The 19716-nt window shown below is 50.4% G+C and overlaps 1 protein-coding gene across 6 annotated transcripts in view; it reads right to left on the reverse strand.

Moving 5' to 3' along the window:
- LOC135211113 (high mobility group protein 20A-like) overlaps positions 1 to 19716 on the reverse strand; it is a 69425-nt gene that overhangs the window by 12739 nt on the left and 36970 nt on the right. For all 6 annotated transcript variants that reach the window (XM_064244213.1, XM_064244212.1, XM_064244209.1 and 3 more), the window contains exon 6: positions 19589 to 19679. In XM_064244213.1, coding sequence (XP_064100283.1) covers positions 19589 to 19679 — 91 coding nt within the window. The remainder of the gene's footprint in view (positions 1 to 19588; positions 19680 to 19716) is intronic.

A 19716-nucleotide genomic window follows, 5' to 3' on the forward strand; every position in this document is an offset into this window, starting at 1 on the left:
ATGGAGGATGAAGGAGTTTTGGTCACCAACAGTAGATCACCCGTACGAGCAAATTCCCTTGTCGGCAGAAGTGAGGAAAGACTTGCTGTGGTGGGTGGACGACGACAATCTGACAGTGGGTGTCCCCCTTCAACAATCCTCCCCAGACCTCTTGCTGTTCTCGGATGCGTCACTAGAAGGCTGGGGAGCCCATATGGAGGAGTTGATGGTGTCAGCAAAATGGAGTTGCAAGGACAGAGAACTCCATATAAACGTGCTGAAGTTGAAAGCAGCTTTCCTGGCTCTACAAGAATTCAGGGAGAGAGTAAAGGGACACTCGGTGGTATTGATGTCAGACAACACCACAGTAGTAGCTTATATAAACAAGCAAGGAGGCCTAGTTTCTCGGCAGTTACATGTGATGACAGTTCAACTTCACCAGTGGGCTATAGAGAACCTGGTAGACATCAAGGCCAGGTATATTCCGGGAAAAAGAAACATAGTGGCCGACAAGTTGAGCCGCAGGGATCAGATTCTGGGAACGGAGTGGTCCACCCTACACCAACAGGTAGTGGACAGGATGCTGCATGTTGTGGGAAGGACCGATCATAGACCTATTCGCAACCAGGTACAACAAAAAGTTGGAAGTGTATTGTTCAGTAGTCCCGGACGCAGAGGCAAGCAGCAGAAGATGCGCTACAACACCCCTGGGACAATCTGGACGTGTACGCATTTCCTCCATTTTGTCTAATCCGTCAGGTTCTGAACAGGGTAATGCGGTCTCAGAACCTCAAGATGACCCTGGTAGCCCCGTTATGGCCGAAAGCAGAGTGGTTTCCAGACCTACTGGAACTCCTAGTAGATGTGCCAAGAGAGTTACCTCCATGGAGCAATCTTCTGTGTCAGCCTCACGTGGAGAGGTACCACCAGTCGGTGAAGTCCCTATCGCTTCACGGGTGGAGACTGTCAAGTATCTCCTCCGAGAGCGAGGGTTTTCGCAGAAAGCAGCAACTCAGATGGCAGGTAATATCAGAAAATCATCTGCGACAGTATACCAAGGGAAGTGGTCAGCATACTGTGATTGGTGTCGTAGGGGAACGTGTCTCCACTCGGTACCACTATTCAGCAGTTAGCAGACTTTCTGATATATCTCAGAACAGAAAAACATATGTCTGTATCTGCAGTGAAGGGGTACAGGGCTGCTCTAGCCTCAGTCTTACGAATGAAAGGAGTGGACATATCGTCTTCATGGGAGTTGGCCATGCTGATGAGGAGCTTTGAACAGTCATGCCCACCAAAGGAGCTAAAAGCCCAGATTGGGATCTGACCAAGGTACTGAGTAGTCTGACAAAACCCCCTTACGAACCACTAAGGCAGTCCACGGATAGGAGCCTGACCCTGAAGACAGTCTTCTTATTGGCCCTGGCTTCAACCAAAAGGGTGGGGAGCTACATGGCCTCTCATATCTCATAAAGCACTCGAGAGGTTGGAGATCAATGGTGTGTAAGTTTGTCCCAGAATTCGTGGCAAAGACCCAAAATCCAACAATAGTAGACGGCAGATTCGACTCCTTTACCATACCTTCCTTGGCAGACTTTGTAGACAACGACAAAGCTGAAATGCTCCTGTGCCCCGTCAGGGCACTAAGGGAGTACTTAAAGAGAACAAGGCACCTCAGGCCGGGGTGCCAGAGGTTGTTCGTAAGTACAGGACGGAACAAGAAGGAAGTGTCCAAGAATACAATATCATTTTGGCTAAGGGAGACAATCAGAAATGCTTATACTGCAGAAGACAGAGGGTCAGATAGCCAGGTGGGAGCTAGAGCTCATGACATCAGGGGTGTGAGTGCTTCCCTGGCATTTAAGAAGAACATGTCTGTGGATAAAATTCTGAAAGCTGGCGTGTGGAAGCGCCAAACAACTTTCACCTCATTTTATTTGAAAGATGTTGCCATAGATCCTTGGACACCTTTTCCTTGGGTCCAGTGGTGGCGGCCCAACAAGTGATATAGTTCATCCAGTGCCCCTGGCGGGTCAGTTTGCGTCTAGTCTAAGATGAAGGTATGAAAGTAGAATGAATGGGATGACTGGTCTTTTTTCTTTACTACTTTCTTCCTACTCCTTTAACTACGGGCAATATGAAGGAGAGTACCGTCATGTGCTGGAACGGACTAGATGCAGGTGAGATGGTCAGCCATACTGTGAAGCTATCTTAGCTGATGATATACTTTTCAGTAGCAACACACCCCTCTGGTTAATAAGGAAAGAGGGGTGAAGGTGGATCCAGTCGCAAGGGACAAGAGTAAACAGTAGAATGGTATCTACACCCAGTGGGAGGAAACCAATAGATCCGCTTATATCTTTGGTCCTAGGTTCATTGTCCATTCTCTAAAATTTCCCTATATATTCGGAAATGGATAAGGTGGCAAACTTCCAGTCAGTTGTAGAGACTTACCTCCCTCCAATAGTAAGTCTATCCTAATGTTAAGACCGAAGGTTTGTTTCGTGTATGAACAAATACCAAATTTGTAACTAATTTGTATTTTTCATAACTAACAAACCTGAGGTCTTAACAGTTAAAGGCCCACCTCGAACCACCCCTCTAGCAGTCTAAACTGGGTTAGAAATATAACTGATGGGTCACAGGTAGCCGTGGGCATTCTGGGTATACATGCCCCGTGACCTGGTATAGATGCCATTAGTCCCTGGATCTCACAAGTGTAATTTTAATTCTACCGGTTTCCAGCTTGGCGCTAGTAAATCCTAATGTTAAGACCTCAGGTTTGTTAGTTATGAAAAATACAAATTAGTTACAAATTTGGTATTTTTCCTAACTATACAAACCTGAGGTCTTTTAACAATAGGAATATACTTATGGCGTAGCTGGAATTACGGCCGTTGAATCTTGAACAAGGTGGTTAAGCAGTAACTACCGTGGGGCAGGCGGATGTAAACACTTCACTTTGCCTTTCGGCCCAGGTTCAGATTGAGGGGTGGCATGCGGTGGGCATATTTGTTAAAGGACCTCAAGTTTGTATAGTTAGGAAAAATACAATTTTCGACAAATTGTGACATTAATGGTATCTACCAAAACTGAGACAGGCATAGAAAGCATAGTCTGGTGTAATTACTGAAAATACATCGTGCACTTTTACATGATATATGTGATGAAATCATGCTTTGGGACACAATTTTAATGATCATATGATACGCAAGCGTACAAACCTTTCGGTCCTTTAACAATAGAAAGACTCAATGATTGGTGGGAGGAATCTGAGTGAGCCTCTAGAACTGACTGGAGTTCTGCGCACCTAGGCTACTCCTCCTGGTCATAAGAGTGAGGAGGAGTGCCCTGCTGCCTCTGACGACTTGATCGGAGTATAGGAGCTGCGTGATCAAGAGTCAGACTTCTGGGCCTTTTCGAAATCGTGACTCATCCGAAAAAGGGCTGTGAAGAATATTGGCGTTGGAGACATTAATGCAAAGTTCTGGGAAGGGTTTGCATTATTGTCAGTCTCCTTCCTCTCCTTGCTAGAGGAAGGAGCGGGATTGCTTCTATGATTCTGATAAGAAACATAAAAAGGATGCTTAAGTATAGGCTTACCGCATCAATCGTCTGACCAGCCAGTGTGAGTTCGAGTCCTATCCTCAACCCGAAGGACGAGGAATGGAGAGACGAGGAATGGAGAGAACCAGTCACTCTCACCTCTACAACTGCACACCATGGACAAGATGCAACTTGTCCTCTCAAGGAGCTGGGTAAGCAAACACATCTTGCAAGCATCCACCATTGGTCCAAGGAAATGAAGTTCCAAGGACCTGTGAGCAGTGTCTTGCGGTCTCGTATCCCACTGCAGCAAAGTCTCTCACGGTCTCGTATCCCACTGCGGCAAAGTCTCTTCGTCTCCGCAGTGGACAAAGACTCCGACACTCCATGGTAGGTGTCGATATTTATGGGTACCGGAACACGCTAGTAGGACGAAGTAATAACTGATCTGGAACAACCGATACAAAGTCCACAGCGTAGCTCGTGACAGTCTTGGACGCTTCGACAGCTGCTGACTGACTGCATTTGGTTGTGTGTGGCGAGCTGTCCCTGCATCCGAGGCGTAGTCACGTGACCCTCGCCTTTTGAAGGGTTACGCCACGAGACCATACAAATCATCTATCTGTTGCCACTGATGCCGGAAAGCAAGATGATGATTCTCTCAAGGCATGTGGCCAACAGATGAAAGTCAATTGCCTTCTAGAGACCGAGGTCCCTGATGGCAAGACAGAAGTTCTCATAGTAGTTGAATCTCAACTAAGGAGAAACACTACTATGCGCCGTTGAAGACGAAGGTGATAGGTGAATGGAGACCTACGTCTTCACAGCCGAATCGAGAGAAGTTAACTCTCAAGATTCTGAACATAGAAAAGTCCCGCTGATGACACCAACCCGCGAGGAGGCTTAATCCCTGTTATTTACAGAGAACTGAAAACGCTAAACCACTACTTCATTGCTGTTCTGTGAGAAGTCGGAGTTGCAATGAAAGTGGAGCGCTTTTCAGTAATGAAAACACAGGGATTGTATTGCCTGAAGAACCGCTTCTCATGGGCTGAATCATCATCATCTTCTTCCCAGCTTTATCCAGGGAGGACATCTATATACAGTGGTACCTCGAGATACGAAATTAATCCGTTCCGAGACGGCCTTCGTATTATGAGTTTTTCGTATCTTGGAACACATTTTACATGTAAAATGGCTAATCCGTTCCAAGCCCTCCAAAAACACCCCAATAAATTATATTTCCAGGCCTAAAACACATGTTCTAGGGTTACGACGGAAGAAATATGTCTCCAAAAAGGCAAAATACTGTACATACTTGAGTAATATTCAACTGCATACAATGTTCAACCCCATTTTTACTGCATATATTAGGACTTTAGCATATGTCCCTTAGCAATAAGCCTAGCCTATGTTAGCGGTTGCTACTGTAGCCTAGTCTATGATTCTGACATCTAAACCTAAGAAGCTAAAAGCTTAGAATATGCCAATAAAATGTATAAATAATCAGTATGTACTCATTTCAAATAATTAACTGTATTAATTAATCATTAACTATAATACACAAACAAAGAAAAAAACAAACCTTCCAATCGATTGTTTACATTCTTACGAGTATCGAACGAGCGCCAAGCAATCATTTTTCCTAGCACACAGTAAGCCATAAATTGTCATTAATATCTCTCTTCAACTAATGAAACCACCAAACTGTATAATAACCATTCATTTCTATTCTTTATTCTATCTTTACCTAATGGAGATACCGAGTTACTGACAGCTGTAATGAAACATACGTAATACGTACCGTAATAATAAAACAGAAGAAGAATTCTAAAAAATACCTATTTGTTGGCAGACTGATTTATTTTATATTTTCTGATATCTAATTCACAATTTTTTTATTAAATGTATTGCATGTACTCATTTCAAATAATTATTAAGTAACCATTAACTATAATAAACAAAAAAAAAAGCTTCCAAACGTCTGTTTACATCCAGCACTTACTAGTATCGAACGATCGCCAGCAATCACTTTTACACAGTAAGCCATAAATTTTCATTATCTCTCTTCAACTACTGAAACTACCAAACAGTATGATAACTCATTTCTATTCTTTATTCTATCTTTACCTAATGTTTTTTTTTTTATTAAATGTATTGCATGAATAAGTTTTTCAATTTACAGCAACCTTTTACCAATAGAATACTTAAAGCACAAGGGGTAGATGCTGACCAATAGGAGAGCAGGACCTTATGGGGTGACTAGCATCAGGAACCAATGGGAGAGCGGGAGGATGGTGGGGAGTTTACTCAGTTGGCGGCGCGGGAGTTTTAAAATTGTTCTCGGTGGTCCGGGCGAATCTCGGGACTTTACGGCAACAACCTTTCGTATCTTGAAAACTTTTCATATGTAGAGCAGTAAAATTTTTCGCATTGGCTTTCGTATCTCGAGTTTTTCGTAAGTAGAGCCTTTCGTATCTCAAGGTACTACTGTACTTGGAAGTAGAGCTGGCAGGGCGGGGAACAGGCGATGTCTTCCGTTATACATCTACAATTCGGGGTGAACAATGAACAATTGCACACCTACGAATAGGAGATACGTATATTTAGAAGACAAAATCAGATGTCTGAAGAAATCATTCCGCGTTATCACAGTGGCAGGTGTGATGCAGTGGGAGACTAGGCTACAGACTTCTGTTACCGTGCGGTAAACAGAAAGATGATAGCGAGTCTATTGAGATATCTCTGTCTGAAAATTCTCGCAATGTCCAAGGCTATGCAGTAGAGATGGTCATTCACGTATGCGAGAATTCCAGCCAACCAGAGACCTGAGTCTGTGATTACTGGGCAGAGATTCGGTTCGGTAGTCAATCATCACAGAGGAGAGACATAATCCGACCGTGCTATCTTGGAGAGCCAGCTGGTACTGGGCTGTGGCAGGCAGCCCATACACCGCTAGCTCTTGCTTACTCTCATCCTGAGTTGCCAGGTAATCTATTCCAAGAAGGAATGTGTTCAGCTAGAACCATCGAGCGCATAAAAAAATACGCTCGAGCATTTGCATTTAATCGAAAAGGATTTTGGTGAATGCAAACGCTGAGGTGGTGTTGTAACAATACCATAAGTCGGTGAATGCAAACGCTGAGGTGTTTTTGTTGTAACAATACCATAAGTATCTCAAAATTGAAACTGGTAACTCCTGAGAGGTTTGCAGGGCAGTCCCGAGTTACAGCTCAACTAAGAAGATACTATTTGTCTCGGTCACAACCCATAGAGTTAACTACGATATGTGCCTACACCTCGGACAATTCAACTGATAACAGAAGCATGTTGCGAGGGGAATATACGTAGTATATTTGTAGGTTCCTGTACATAGACCTCCATCCTAAATTCTCTTCTATTCGAGGAACAAGAATAAGGACTGGAAGCTGACACCCTTCATTCTCTAATGAAGAGAGCGAAGAAGTTTTCCCAGAGGAAGACTTCTATGGTGAACAGGATACCGAAGACGATAGTTCAAGCCGAACTGGATGTTCACACCCGTTCTTCTCTATCCCGGGGTTGGTCGCGTACTGAGGCGACGGACCGTCAGGTCCATTTAAGCTGCGCTCCTACCGAGATATTCTTCCTTCAGCAGCAGTACTTCTCTCGAACACTAAAGATTCCAGGAATTTGAGCATTTGGCGAGATTCCCAATTATCGTAGTAACAATTATCTGGGATTCTCGTCTCGCCCACTCTGGACCGTGGTTTCGCCCAAGTGTTTGCAGATCGTAGAAGACCAGAACACTCGGAGAGTGCTAGAAACTCCGAAGAATTCTAAGCACTCTGCAAAACCCCCACCGAATTCGTCAGCCGATCATCGGGTGGTGGTCCTCCCGATTCCCGTAGACATCGAGGATAGGGCAAGATCCTTCCTCAACGACGGGGACTTACGTCCAGTAGGACGCGAAGGTCCCCCCAGGAATGCAGTTCCCGACATGGAATCCTACGAAGAACTCTCTGCAGGATCCCTCCCCTTCCTGTCGCAGCCATAGGGACAGAGGGAATGGGGGAGGAAGATTGGATACTCGCTCGCCTTCCCAGCGGAACTAGCAGTCGGAGAAGCGAGTACAGGCAGCCATCACCGTGCAGTGATGGCCGCTCAGAGTCTAGGAAAACGTTACTGTCTGGAGAAAATGTTTTCCCGAGGAGGGTTACGAATTTGTACTATAGGCTAAAAGTCTGCCGCCACCGTGACCGTCGTCTGGGTGGAGCAGAGTGAGCACCTGACAGGAGAGAGCCAATACCGTCCTCCGACGCGTCCCAGTCCTCGTCGAGGTCGAAACCTCTCAAGAGGACCAAAGGGGGAGCCCACACCGGTCTGTGTGTGCGAGGTCCAGTCAGACCGTCACGTGAACGGCGGTGATGGTCACTCCGAGAGTCTGGGAAGCGTCATTCGTCCTCGCCAGCCCCCACGATCTCTTCCAACCACTTGAGCGAGGATCTGTTGGTCCCAAGACCGAACCAGGCTCGTGGCCGGACTGTAAGAAGTGCATTCATCACGGTCACTCCTATTCTCCTTGTTCCTCCCGGTGTAGCCTGAGGAGGTTGAAGGGACAGGTGAGGGAGACCTGACGCTCCTACCCTTGCCTACTAGCAGAACCAGTAGGCTGGGAGGACTGCAGGCGATCACCAACCCACGGTGACGATCGAACTGCCGGTCTGGACCAGCGGTCTTTTTGCGGGGAAACGCTGGACCAAGAACGGAGCGTCAGTCTCTTCAGGAGAGCTGCTGGCGATCGGGCTGCACTGGTAGAGCGGCTAGACCGAGAGCAGCAGTGACGGTCCCGAGCGTCAGAAGAGCTGCTGCTGGTTCCCCTATCCATCCGGTCCCGGTGGAGCGGCGGTCAGGGGACCGGCAGAGTCCGCTATTGCGGTGGGAGAGCAAGGAGCGTGCCCCTCGCGATCACTCCTGATCGCCTCGCTCTTCCCGGTGTAGCCCGAGGAAGTTGAAGGGATAGGAGAGGTAGACCTGACGCTCCCCCCTCGCCCACCGGCAGAACCGGTGTGCAGGGGGGGCTGCAGACGCTCGCCAACCCGAGGTGGTGATCGATCTGCAGGCCTGGTCGAGCGGCTCTCCTGGGGAGAGCGGCTGGACCGAGAACAGCGGCGACAGTCCTGAGCATCAGAAGAGCTGCTGCTGGTCCCCCTCTCCGCCCGGTCCCGGTGGGAGCGGCGGTCAGGGGACCGGCAGAGTCCGCTGTCGCGGTGGGAGCGAGGCCAGTCCTCACGGCGCGTCATGCCGCTTGGACCAGCCGAGGCTGGTCCAGGCGACTAAGGGGACCGCTTCCTCGCCTCAGCACGTGGCCGGTCTGGCACCGTTGCGTCAACCCTGGGTACCAGTGGCTCGCCACGAGAGCGATCACTGGCCTGGTGGGAGTCACCTGGGTGACTCCCACCAGTCTTCTGCACCGTGCCTGGATCCTGGCACCGAGCGAACTCGGTTGGCTGGGTCTTAGCTGCATGGTCACCCGCAGGTGACTGTACACTAGGTACCTTTCCTGAACGAGAGGCCGAGACAGTACCTTAGGCGTTGAGGCTGAACCTCTGGCGCCAGGAGGAGGTACTGGTGTTAGCCGGTACCCCTCCGGTCCCCGTCATCTTCTTCGTTGTGGAAGGAGAGACGGGCCCCGTTCCCGAAGGAACAGGAGGACCAGCGGAAGCCCCAACTGTCCCACCGCAGTGGGACAGACCCTTAGAGGTCTCTGAGTGAGACTTCTTAGGGGGGGAGGAGGTTACCTTCTTCTTCTTCGGCTGAGGGGCCTCGGAAGTCGAAGGGGAAGAGGCGGCAGACGACGACGGCAATACCTTCCTCTTCTTCCTGGACTTCCTCTTCGCCAGTTCCTCAGGACAACCAACAGGTCCTCCATCCAGGATGGAGTTGGGGCAGTTGCCGAAGCAACACGGCCCAACTGCACCTGTCCGGAGGGACCTGCGGGAGTAGCAGTGAAGAGAACGCTTCCTGGAGGAGGGCTACGAAACTCCTACCTGGCAGGTGAAGCGTCTGCCACCCCCAAGACTGGTTGGTCGCGCGAACGCGACCGTCATCTGGGTGGGGCTGTCTCTGAAAGAAAAGGATTAATTAAAAGAGGGCTGGATGGCCCGCCTCCACCGGTCTCTGCGTGCATGGACCTGCAGGAAGGTCACGTCAACCCTGGGCACCGGACGATCACTGTGAGAGCGATCGCCGGTCTGGCGAGTCACCCGAGCGACTCCTACCATCTTCCACTCCGTGCCTGGGTCCTGACACGGTAAGGGAACTCACCAGTCTGGACCCTGGCTGCACGGTCACCCGTAGGTGACCGTACACTTGGTAACGCTTGCAAGCGGGCGGCTGAGATGGTTCCCGGTCCAGAGGTAGAACCTTCAGAACCGGGAGAGGAGATTCCAGCGGTGGCCGGTACCTCCATGGACCCCGTCTGCTTCCTACCCGAGGAAGGAGAGACGGGCCCCGTTCCCGAAGGAACGGGAGGACCCGTGGAAGACCCACCTGTTTCACCAGAGCGAGACAGACCCTTAGAAATCCCGTGACGAGACTTCTTAGGCGGGAGACCACCTTCTCTTTTATGGCAAAGCCTTAAAAGTTGAAGGAGAGGAGGCATGAAGATATGATGATCTCGAAGAGGAGGATGACGATATTTGACGCACTCTCTTCCTCTTCGGTTTTTCCTTCTGCCAGACTTCTACCATCAGGAGAAGATAAACCTCACAGGGCAGCGTGACAGCTTCGTCCAGTGACATAACTCCCGGGTAGTGGTGGTAATGGAAATGATTATCAGCAGGGGATCAGTACACACACTCGAGGATCAGTATGCAACATGCTATGAGTCATAGGTACAATTCCAAGGTTAGGATAACCAATACTGCTGAAAACACAATCACCACTAGTCTGTAAAATAAGGAAAAAAATATTAAAGTAATGAGGATACTCCTCACACATCCAAGGATGGACGGATGTATGATATTTAGGGTTAAAGTCCAGGCACTGGGGCCAAGAAGGCCATTCAGCGCCGTAATGAAGGTTAAATAAGTTGAATTATGGTAAATGAATGAATGAATTAGTGAAAGAAATGATTCATAAAATTAGACGTGATTAATAAATAAATTAAAAATGACAATTTGTCGAAAATTGCATTTTTCCTAACTATACAAACCTGAGGTCCTTTAACAATAGGAAGTAGCTAGCGGCAGCTGGAACGGTCGTAAGCTTCGAACAAGGGGAGAACGGTAGTTAACTGCTTGTCCGATCGTCGCGCAGCTGGGAGGTAAACAAATCACTTTTGCTTTTGGCCCATGCAAAATACGCAGAGTGAGGGGTGGCATGAGGAGGGACTATATGTAAAGGACCTCAGGTTTGTATAGTTAGGAAAAATGCAATTTTCGACAAATTGTCATTTGTTCCGATACGTAATACAAACCATCGGTCCTTTAACAATAGGAAGACTCACTTCTTGGTGGGAGGAATCTGAGTCTTTTGATGAACAGACTGGTGTTCGTCCATCCCTGGAATGCCTCCCTGGTCGTAAGAGCGAGGGAGGGATCCGAGCCTCTGTCCGATTGATCGGGGTGTGCACCGCAGGATCAATGGTCAGACCTCTGGGCCGAGTACTAAGAGAGAGGCAAGCGTATCTCTTCGTACCAGCATTGTAAGAACTTTTTCCTGTACATGAGCAAATATAAAGTAATGGGTTTGTCTCATGTAGGCATCCACTTTCTCCCCCTTGTTGGAGAAAGTGGTGGATATACACTCCTATCTCTAGTTAAAGAGATAGGATGGAGCTCTGTTTGAATAGCTTACCTGCATCTGACTCCCTTCCAGCGTGGTAACGACCGTATCCCTCTGCCCACAGGTAGAGGTAGAGAAAGATGGTGAAGAGAAGCCAGTCACTCTCTCATTCGCACATTCATTCTCCCAGTCATACCGAGGAATCGATGCTGGTTCTGCCTGCTCGGGTGCTGGGTAAGCTTACACAACGTGTTGAGCAGCCACCACAGGTTCCCCAAGGAAAAAGTAACCAAGGACTTGTGGGCAATATCCCGAAGGTAGAAGGACGTGAAGGTGGTCTGGTTGGCCCAGACACCTGCCTTCAGGACCTGCGCCACGGAGAAGTTCTTACGGAACGCTAAGGAGGGTCCGATATCCCTCTGACTTCGTGGGCTCTCGGTCGGAGCGTACGGATGTCGTCGCTACCATCAGCCCTCGTACGCTCTCCTGATCACCTCACGTAGCCAGAAAGAAAAGCAGTGTTCTTGGAAACTTCTTTCTTGGTAACCCCAGTGCTAACGAAGAGGCGTCGACACTCAGGCCTGAGGTGTCGAGTTCTCTTCAGGTAGCCGCCGTAGCGCCCTCACAGGACAAAGCAGCATCTCATCCGCATCATTATCGGTGAAGTCCAGAAGGGAGGGGATCGTGAAAGACTCGAACCTGTCGTCAGGGATCGACGGATTCTGAGTCTTAGCTACGAAGTTCGGGACGAAATCGAGCGTCACAGATCCCCAGCCTCTGGTGTGTTTAACATCATAAGAAAGACCATGTAGTTCCCCTACTCTCTTCGCCGATGCCAGGGCCAGCAAGAAGAGGGTCTTGAGGGTCAGATCCCTGTCTGACGACTCTCGGAGTGGCTCGAAGGGTCTTCGAGTCAAACTCCTAAGGACGAGAGTCACATCCCACGCAGGGGGCCTGAGTTCCCTGGGTGGGCAAGACCTTTCGAAGCTCCTCATTAGCAAGGAGATCTCGAACGAATTCGAGATGTCCAGTCACCCCTCAGTTTTAGGACGAGAGCCAGGGCGGCTCTATATCCTTTAACTGTGGGTACTGAGAGGAGCTTCTCTCGGCGAAGAAACACGAGGAAATCCGCTACCTGCTGAAGAGTGGCTCTGAGAGGAGACAGACCCTGTCTACGACACCAACCACAGAAGACGGCCCACTTCCCCTGGTACACAGCTGCAGAGGACTGTCGGACGTGTCCAGCCATCTCTGTTGCTGCGCTACGAGAAAAGCCTCTCGTTCGCAAGAGATGGTGGATAACAGCCAGCCGTGAAGTTTGAAGGGACTGGACTGCTTGGTGGTACCGTTCTACGTGTGGCTGGGCTAGAAGGTTGTGCCAACTGGGTAGCTCTCTCGGTGCGTCCGCAAGAAGAGCCAGCAGGTCCGGATACCAAACGGCTTGAGGCCGTTTGGGAGCCACCAGGATCATTCTGAGATTGGGAGTGACCAGCGCTCGACTGATCACTTTCCGAATCAGACAGAAGGGAGGAAAGGCGTAGGCGAAGGAGGTTGTCCCAGGGGTGTTGGAGAGCTTCCTCTGCAGCTGCCCCCCATGGGTCCGGCACGGCTGAAAAGAAAACCTGAAGTTTTCTGTTGTGCCGGGTGGCGAACAGGTCTACGACCGGTCGCCCCCACAGGTTGAAGAGCCTTTCCGCCATGTCTTGGTGTAGAGACCATTCGGTCCCTATCACCTGATCCCGACGGCTGAGCTTGTCCGCTACTACATTCCTCTTGCCTGGAATGTAGCGTGCTGACAGCTCTATCGAGTGAGCCGTGGCCCACTCGTGCACCTGCAGCACCGTCAACTGATGGAGCGGAAGAGACACTAGCCCCCCCTGCTTGTTGACATATGCCACTACTGTGGTGTTGTCGCACATCAACACCACTGAGTGTCCCACCAAGCGGTCCTGAAACTCTCGGAGAGCGTTGAACGCCGCCTTGAGTTCCAGGACATTGATGTGAAGGTGCTTTTCGTGATGGTCCCACACACCTGCAGTCAGCAACTCCTCCAGGTGTGCGCCCCATCCCTCGGTCGATGCGTCTGAGAACAGAAGCATCTCCGGGGGGGGAGTGCGTATGGGCAACTCCATCTTAAGAGGTTCTTGTCGTCGAGCCACCAGGCTAGGTCCTGTCTCACCTTGTCCGTGAGAGCCACGGAAAGTAAGGAGGATCCTTGGCCTGAGACCAACTCTCCCTTAGCCTCCACTGGAGAGACCGCAGGTGTGAAGACGCCCGTGAGGGACTAACTTCTCGAGTGACGACAGATGGCCAATCACGACTTGCCATTGCTGTGCTGCCTGTTCCTGCCGAGACAGGAACCGGCCGGCTGCCTCCCTGAATTTGCTGATACGCAAGTCTGCGGGAAAGACCTGCCCTGCTATCGTGTCTATCACGCATACCAGGTACTTCATCTTCTGCTTGGGTTCGAGATCGGACTTCTCGTAGTTTATCACGATCCCCAGATCGCGACAAAACTTGAGGAGTCGATCTCTGTCCTGTAGCAACTGCGAGCGGGAGCTCGCCAGGCCACTAGCCAATCGTCGAGATACCTCAGAAGACGTATCCCGTGCGAATGGGCCCAAGCTGACACCAGAGTGAACACTCGCGTGAACACCTGTGGGGCGGTTGAGAGACCGAAACAAAGTGCCCTGAATTGGTACGCCGTCCCGTCGAAGATGAAGCGGAGGTACTTTCTGGAGGACTGATGGATGGGTATTTGAAAATACGCGTCCTTCAAGTCCACTGAAAGCATGAAAATCGTTCCCCCTGATCGAGTCGAGCACCGAGCGTGCCGACTCCATCGTGAACCGCGTCGTGCGAACGAAGCGGTTCAGGGGAGAGAGGTCTATCACCGGACGCCAGCCCCCCGATGCCTTCTCCACTAGGAAGAGGCGGCTGTAAAAGCCCGGTGACTGGTCCTCCACGATTTCTACAGCTCGTTTCGCCAGCATGGTCTTGATCTCCTGTCGAAGAGCGTTGTCCTTTGCTGATCCCCGGACATAGGTCTGTAGATGGACCGGTTTTGGAGATGAGGGGGGGCCGAGACTCGAAGGGTAGTAGATACCCCTCCCGAAGGGAACGTCTACTATCCAGTTCTTCTCGGCGCCATAGCGCTGCCAAGTCGCCCAATGGCTCGCCAGCACCACTTCCGGCAGCAGGTGAGGGGGAACGCCGTCCCTAGCATTTCCCTCCTCGTTTCGACTTCTTTCCCCACCACCACCTCCTTAGGGGAAAGGAGGGTTGGGAGGAGGGCTTGGTTACGGCCTCCTCTAGCAGAAGTTGAAACAGCAGGAGTCTTCGCACGGGGCTTGGACGGTGCAACCGTCTTCGCCGCCGTGGAAGCGCTAGCCAAGCTCTTTGGCTTGGCCGCAGTCGCTCGAGATTGCCCAGTAACCTTCGAGACTGCCTGGTGAACTAAGCGGTCACTGTCGTCAGTGCGCCGCCTTTCCACCGCAGCGTCCACCATCTCCTCCGGGAAAGAGAGCTGGGGAACTCCTAATGGGTCCATTTCGAAGCCCGAGTGCCGCCTCACCGCCCGGCCCCCTTGGTCACTCGGGTAAGGACTGCGTCCCTACGTCGAAGAACCAAGTTGGCCCACAGGTTAGCAGTCTGATGGGCGAGGTAAGAGATCGCTCTTCCTCCAGACTGGCACAGTCTCCTAAAAGAAGCGTCGTCTTCGAGAGCAGAACTCCCGGAGCCGGCCGCTACTTTGGATATTGTGAGGGACCACAAATCCAACCAAGAGACTGCCTGGAACGCTGCCATAGCGGTAGATTCCAGGGCAAGTGCCTCCTGCTGCGAGAACCATAGGTTCTCCGACAGGAGCTGCTGCAGGGACACACCTGGAGTCAGCCCTCGCTAACTCCGGGTTAACCTGTTAGGCAGTATCGGGTCTTCCGAAGGCACGTAGAATCGCCTCTGACGCTGTAGAGGGGGAGGAAGCAGCTTAGAAGACCGTCCGGATTTCAGCGAGTCCTCCCGTCCTGAGACGAGATTCTCCACCTGATCCAGGACTGAGTCTGCAAGCTCTGATCGCGGTAACCCCACCATCATTTTGGGTTCCCTCTTGGACCCCAAAATGATTCGAGCCGGGACGTGGGCTCTGCCGGTGGTAGCGGCGATCCTTCCGCAAGGTCATTATGCTGACGATCAGCTTAATGACTTCTGCAAAGTTCCTCTGTATCTCGGGAGTTACTGCGTCTTGTGGAGTAGGACCGTCCAGTCCCTCCAGCAAGAACAGGTCCCGCGATACTCCTCCTTCAGAAGGAGGAACAGCGACAGACCCCTGACGGTCGCCTCCAACTACTTGCGCGTATGTTCTGGTCGGTCCTAAAACCGTGCCTGCAGCCATACGGCGTCATAGCTGGGGTCACGAGCGGCGCACCTCTCGTGATCACTCCTCGGTACCTCGCTCCTCCCGGATAGCCCGAGGAGGTTGAAGGTACGGGAGAGGCAGACCTGACGCTCCCCCCTCGCTCGCTGGCAGGACCTAGCGTGCGTGGAGGGCTGCTGCTGATCGTCAACCCGCGGTTGGCGATCGAGCAGCAGGCCTAGCCTTGCCGCTCGCCTGGGGCGATAGGCTCGGCTGAGATCATCGAGAGACCGATCTCTAGCGTCAGGCGAGCTGCCGCTGGTCACCGTCTCCGCCCGGTCCCTACGGGAGCGGCGGTCAGGTGACCTGCTAGGCTCTCTGTCGCGTCGAGACCGGCCAGCGTCCTCTCGGCGCGTCGAGCCGCTGGTACCAGCCGTGGCTGGTACGGCGGCCGCGGGGACCCCTTCCTCGCCTCAACCCGTGGCTGGTCAGCGACCGTCACGTCAGCCGAGCAGCCAGTTGATCGCTGCGAGAGCGTCCACTGGCCTGGCGAGAGTCGTGTGCACGACTCTCGCCAGTCTTCTGCTCCGCGCCGCTGTCTTGACGGCGAGCGAGCTCGGACGTCAAGACTTTGGCTGGACGGTCTCCCGTGGAAGAGCGTCCACTCGGTACTTCTCGCGAACGAGAAGCGGCCGAGACGGAACCTGGTTTAGCGGCAGAACCGCTAACACCAGGTGAGGACGCACCAGCCGAGGCTGGTGCACCTCTGGTCCCGTCGTCTTCTTCTTTGCAGAAGAAGAGACGGGCCCTGTTCCCGAAGGAACAGGAGGACCAACAGAAGAGCTCCCGACTCGCCTGAGCGAGCCGGGCCCTTAGAAGATCCCGAAGGAGTCTTCTTAGGGGGGAGGAGGCAGCCTTCTTCTTCTTCGGCTGTTTAGCCTTAGAAGTCGAAGGGGAAGAGGAGGCAGCAGACGACGAAGAAGACGACGACGACATCTTCCTCTTCTTCTTCGCCAGGCTCCGCAGGACAGACGTCAGGTCTTCCATCCAGGAGGGAGCCGGGGCAGTTGCCGAAGCAACAGGGCCCGACTGCACCTGTCCGGAAAGACCTGAGACTGTGACAGCACCACCACAGCAGGAACAACAGGAACAGGTCCAGGAACACAGGAACAGGTCCAGGAACATCATGCGCGTTATCTGAAAGGGAATGAGCAGCAGGGACAGCAACAGGTACGGCAGGCACGGCAGGTACCACAGGAGAGCCAGGCCGTCCTGTCGGCAGCTACCGTCATCCTCGGCACTGGCGGCAGGTCAAGGGGGGTACTCCTTGGGCAGTGGGGAAAGTTCCGGGGTCGGCAATACAAAGAACCCAGGTGGCGGTGGCACCGTCCTCTTTGGTACGGCAGCAATCGGTTTTTGAATTGCAGCCGTGGGTGTCACCGACATTACATGTGGTGTATACACCAAGTGCGGTGGCATCTCATATGCTGGTGTAGATATTGTGGTGGTAGTAGTGGTTACCGTACCATGAGTGACCACTGCCGACCCCGCCAACCGCTGAATCAACCCCTGTATGCTAGGCACTCCCTGCAGTCCCAGCGACTCCCACACCTGTCCCAGGTCGTCCTTCGCTGATGGCACATGGCACACCTGCGGAAGCAACAGTCGGGTTAGTTAGAGGGGTTTCCTCACGCCTGGGGGGAGAAGGAACCCCACCCAGGAGCGGACGGAAGACCCCGAGTACAACTGGACGATCCGGGTAGCGGGCGCCCTCCTCCACACTCGACGGATCGAGAGAGGAGAAGGACTCCGCTACCCCCCCGCAGGGGAAGGCGCGAAACGTGGGGGCTGGCCGGGTGGCAGGAAAGAAGACGAAGTGTCCGTTACCAAAGGAGTCACTGGACTTTCCGATGACTTCTTTGGCGGCCTAAGTCTCTTCCTGCCCTCGTACAGAACCCACTGCGCCTCGGACCAATGCATACATGTTACACATGGCTCGTTGCGGGAGCATTCTCGCCCCCGACAACGAGTACAAACTTCGTGTGGATCCACATCCACAAATGATCTGAATCCGCCGCATCTACGCCCCTCCAGCCCGGGACACACTCTACGGGCGACTGGGGGGCGCGGCGAAATCTCCATTTCTTGATCACTCATTATTCAATGAAAAAAGAAATGTCAAAGTACTTACAAACATATACTCTCAATCACACTAGGAAAAAGAGGGCTGATACTCAAAGCAAACGACAAAGCGGGCAGAGCGATGACGAGCACGTCCTATCCTCACACGGCCGAAAGCAAAAGTGATTTGTTTACCTCCCAGTTGCGCGGCGCGCGACGATCGGACAAGCAGTTAACTACCGTTCTCCCCTTGTTCGAAGCTTACGACCATTCCAGCTGCCGCTAGCTACTTCCTATTGTTAAAGGACCGATGGTTTGTATTACGTATCGGAACAAATATGAATTTTAATGAATGGAGTAATATATATTAAAAATAGTTTAATGTCTTTAAAAATCTGTATATGATTTATAAAACCGCCCTCCGAAGTGAGAGGAGATCCCCCAACATCAACACTGCACGCCCATCCTTCTACCTTCTTCCGATAGTAAGTGAAAGGAAGAAGGAGAAGAGAAATTACCATAACAACAAAACATGGACAAACCTTTGAAGTTCTCTTGGTAATTCCCAAGCGTAAGCGTAATTTCCGGATGAATACATGTCCCGTTACAGGATCAATATCACTTACGTTAAGTACGTGTCTCATCCTCACGATAAATACATATCTCGTCCTCATGCAGTCTGAGCCAGTGTTAAAGGGCAAAAGAATGTAAATAATATGTTGGCATACCTTAGCCGCCGGCTCTTAACACAAGTAGTGGGGCGGTTACAAAGGTTATCACAAAAAGTGGGTTTGTATATTAATTGAAAAACCAAGGACAAACCTTTGTTTAGTATTAATATCAACCACCGTATATGCATAATTATTTAAATAAAAAAAAATAAACCAAAAGGATCCCACAGGGAAAAAAGATCAACCACCAGTCAGCCGGAGCTCACAAACATGTCTCCATCGGAGATGGCCGAAAGTAAAGTGGAGTGTTTATATCCGGGCAGGCTAGCCTGCACCACAGTAGTTACTGCCTAACCACCTTGTTCAAAGATTCAATGGCCTTAATCCCAGCTACGCTGTAAGTATATTCCTATTGTTAAAGGACCGAAAGGTTAGTATTACGTATCAGAACAAAATGCACATTAGTATATCCAAGTTAGCTTTTAACTAATAAATAGACCCAATGGCAAAAGTTCATTAAAATCAAATCCAAATCTTCAGGCATTAAATCAGGCTTACTCTTGTGGTTTGTCTACCAATTCATTAGTTTTTTTCTTGCAATCAACAACCACTTACTTCTACATGCAAGACACTAGCATCAACAACAGAAGTACTGACAGAAACAATCAAATCGAGTAACAGCTATTTGCCAATATCAGTTACTGCGACTAAAACGTTTATCGAGTTGCAAATTTTCAATGGTGACCCATACATAAAAATAAAATAAATCTTTATTCATCCTTCATGCAATGAAGTGGAAAGTATTATGAAAGTAAGCCAATATATTTCAGGTTGTAGCTGTGGCTGAAAAAATTAATAACTTGCTGGTCACAAACCTCTTTGGAAGGGACAAAAGTAACATGTAATATTGGCAAAATGGCACTTTAACTTCATTTAGTTTACTACATTTATAAATAAAGTAATTTGATTTTTTTAATAAACAATGAAAAACATCAATGATGGGTTAAATTAAATCCTGAGTAGAAAGTTGCAATAATTCCACTCAAAGTGAGGTTACCTTTAGTCTTTGATCTGCCTACTAATATTAATGCTAATACCAAAACGCAAAACAGTAAATTTACCAAGTGCTACACCCTAGTATGATACTTACTTCATACTTTCAATATGCTTTTGTAATATGGCATTCTGCTCTTCATAATCTGTGTTTGACTTCCGTAGCTGTCTCAGCTCTGCTTCCCGAACTAAAAAGAACAAAATGGTGAGATACACTCAAAACAC

This window comes from Macrobrachium nipponense, chromosome 4 (genome assembly GCF_015104395.2).
Source record: "Macrobrachium nipponense isolate FS-2020 chromosome 4, ASM1510439v2, whole genome shotgun sequence".
In the NCBI taxonomy this organism is placed as follows: Eukaryota; Metazoa; Arthropoda; class Malacostraca; order Decapoda; family Palaemonidae; genus Macrobrachium; species Macrobrachium nipponense.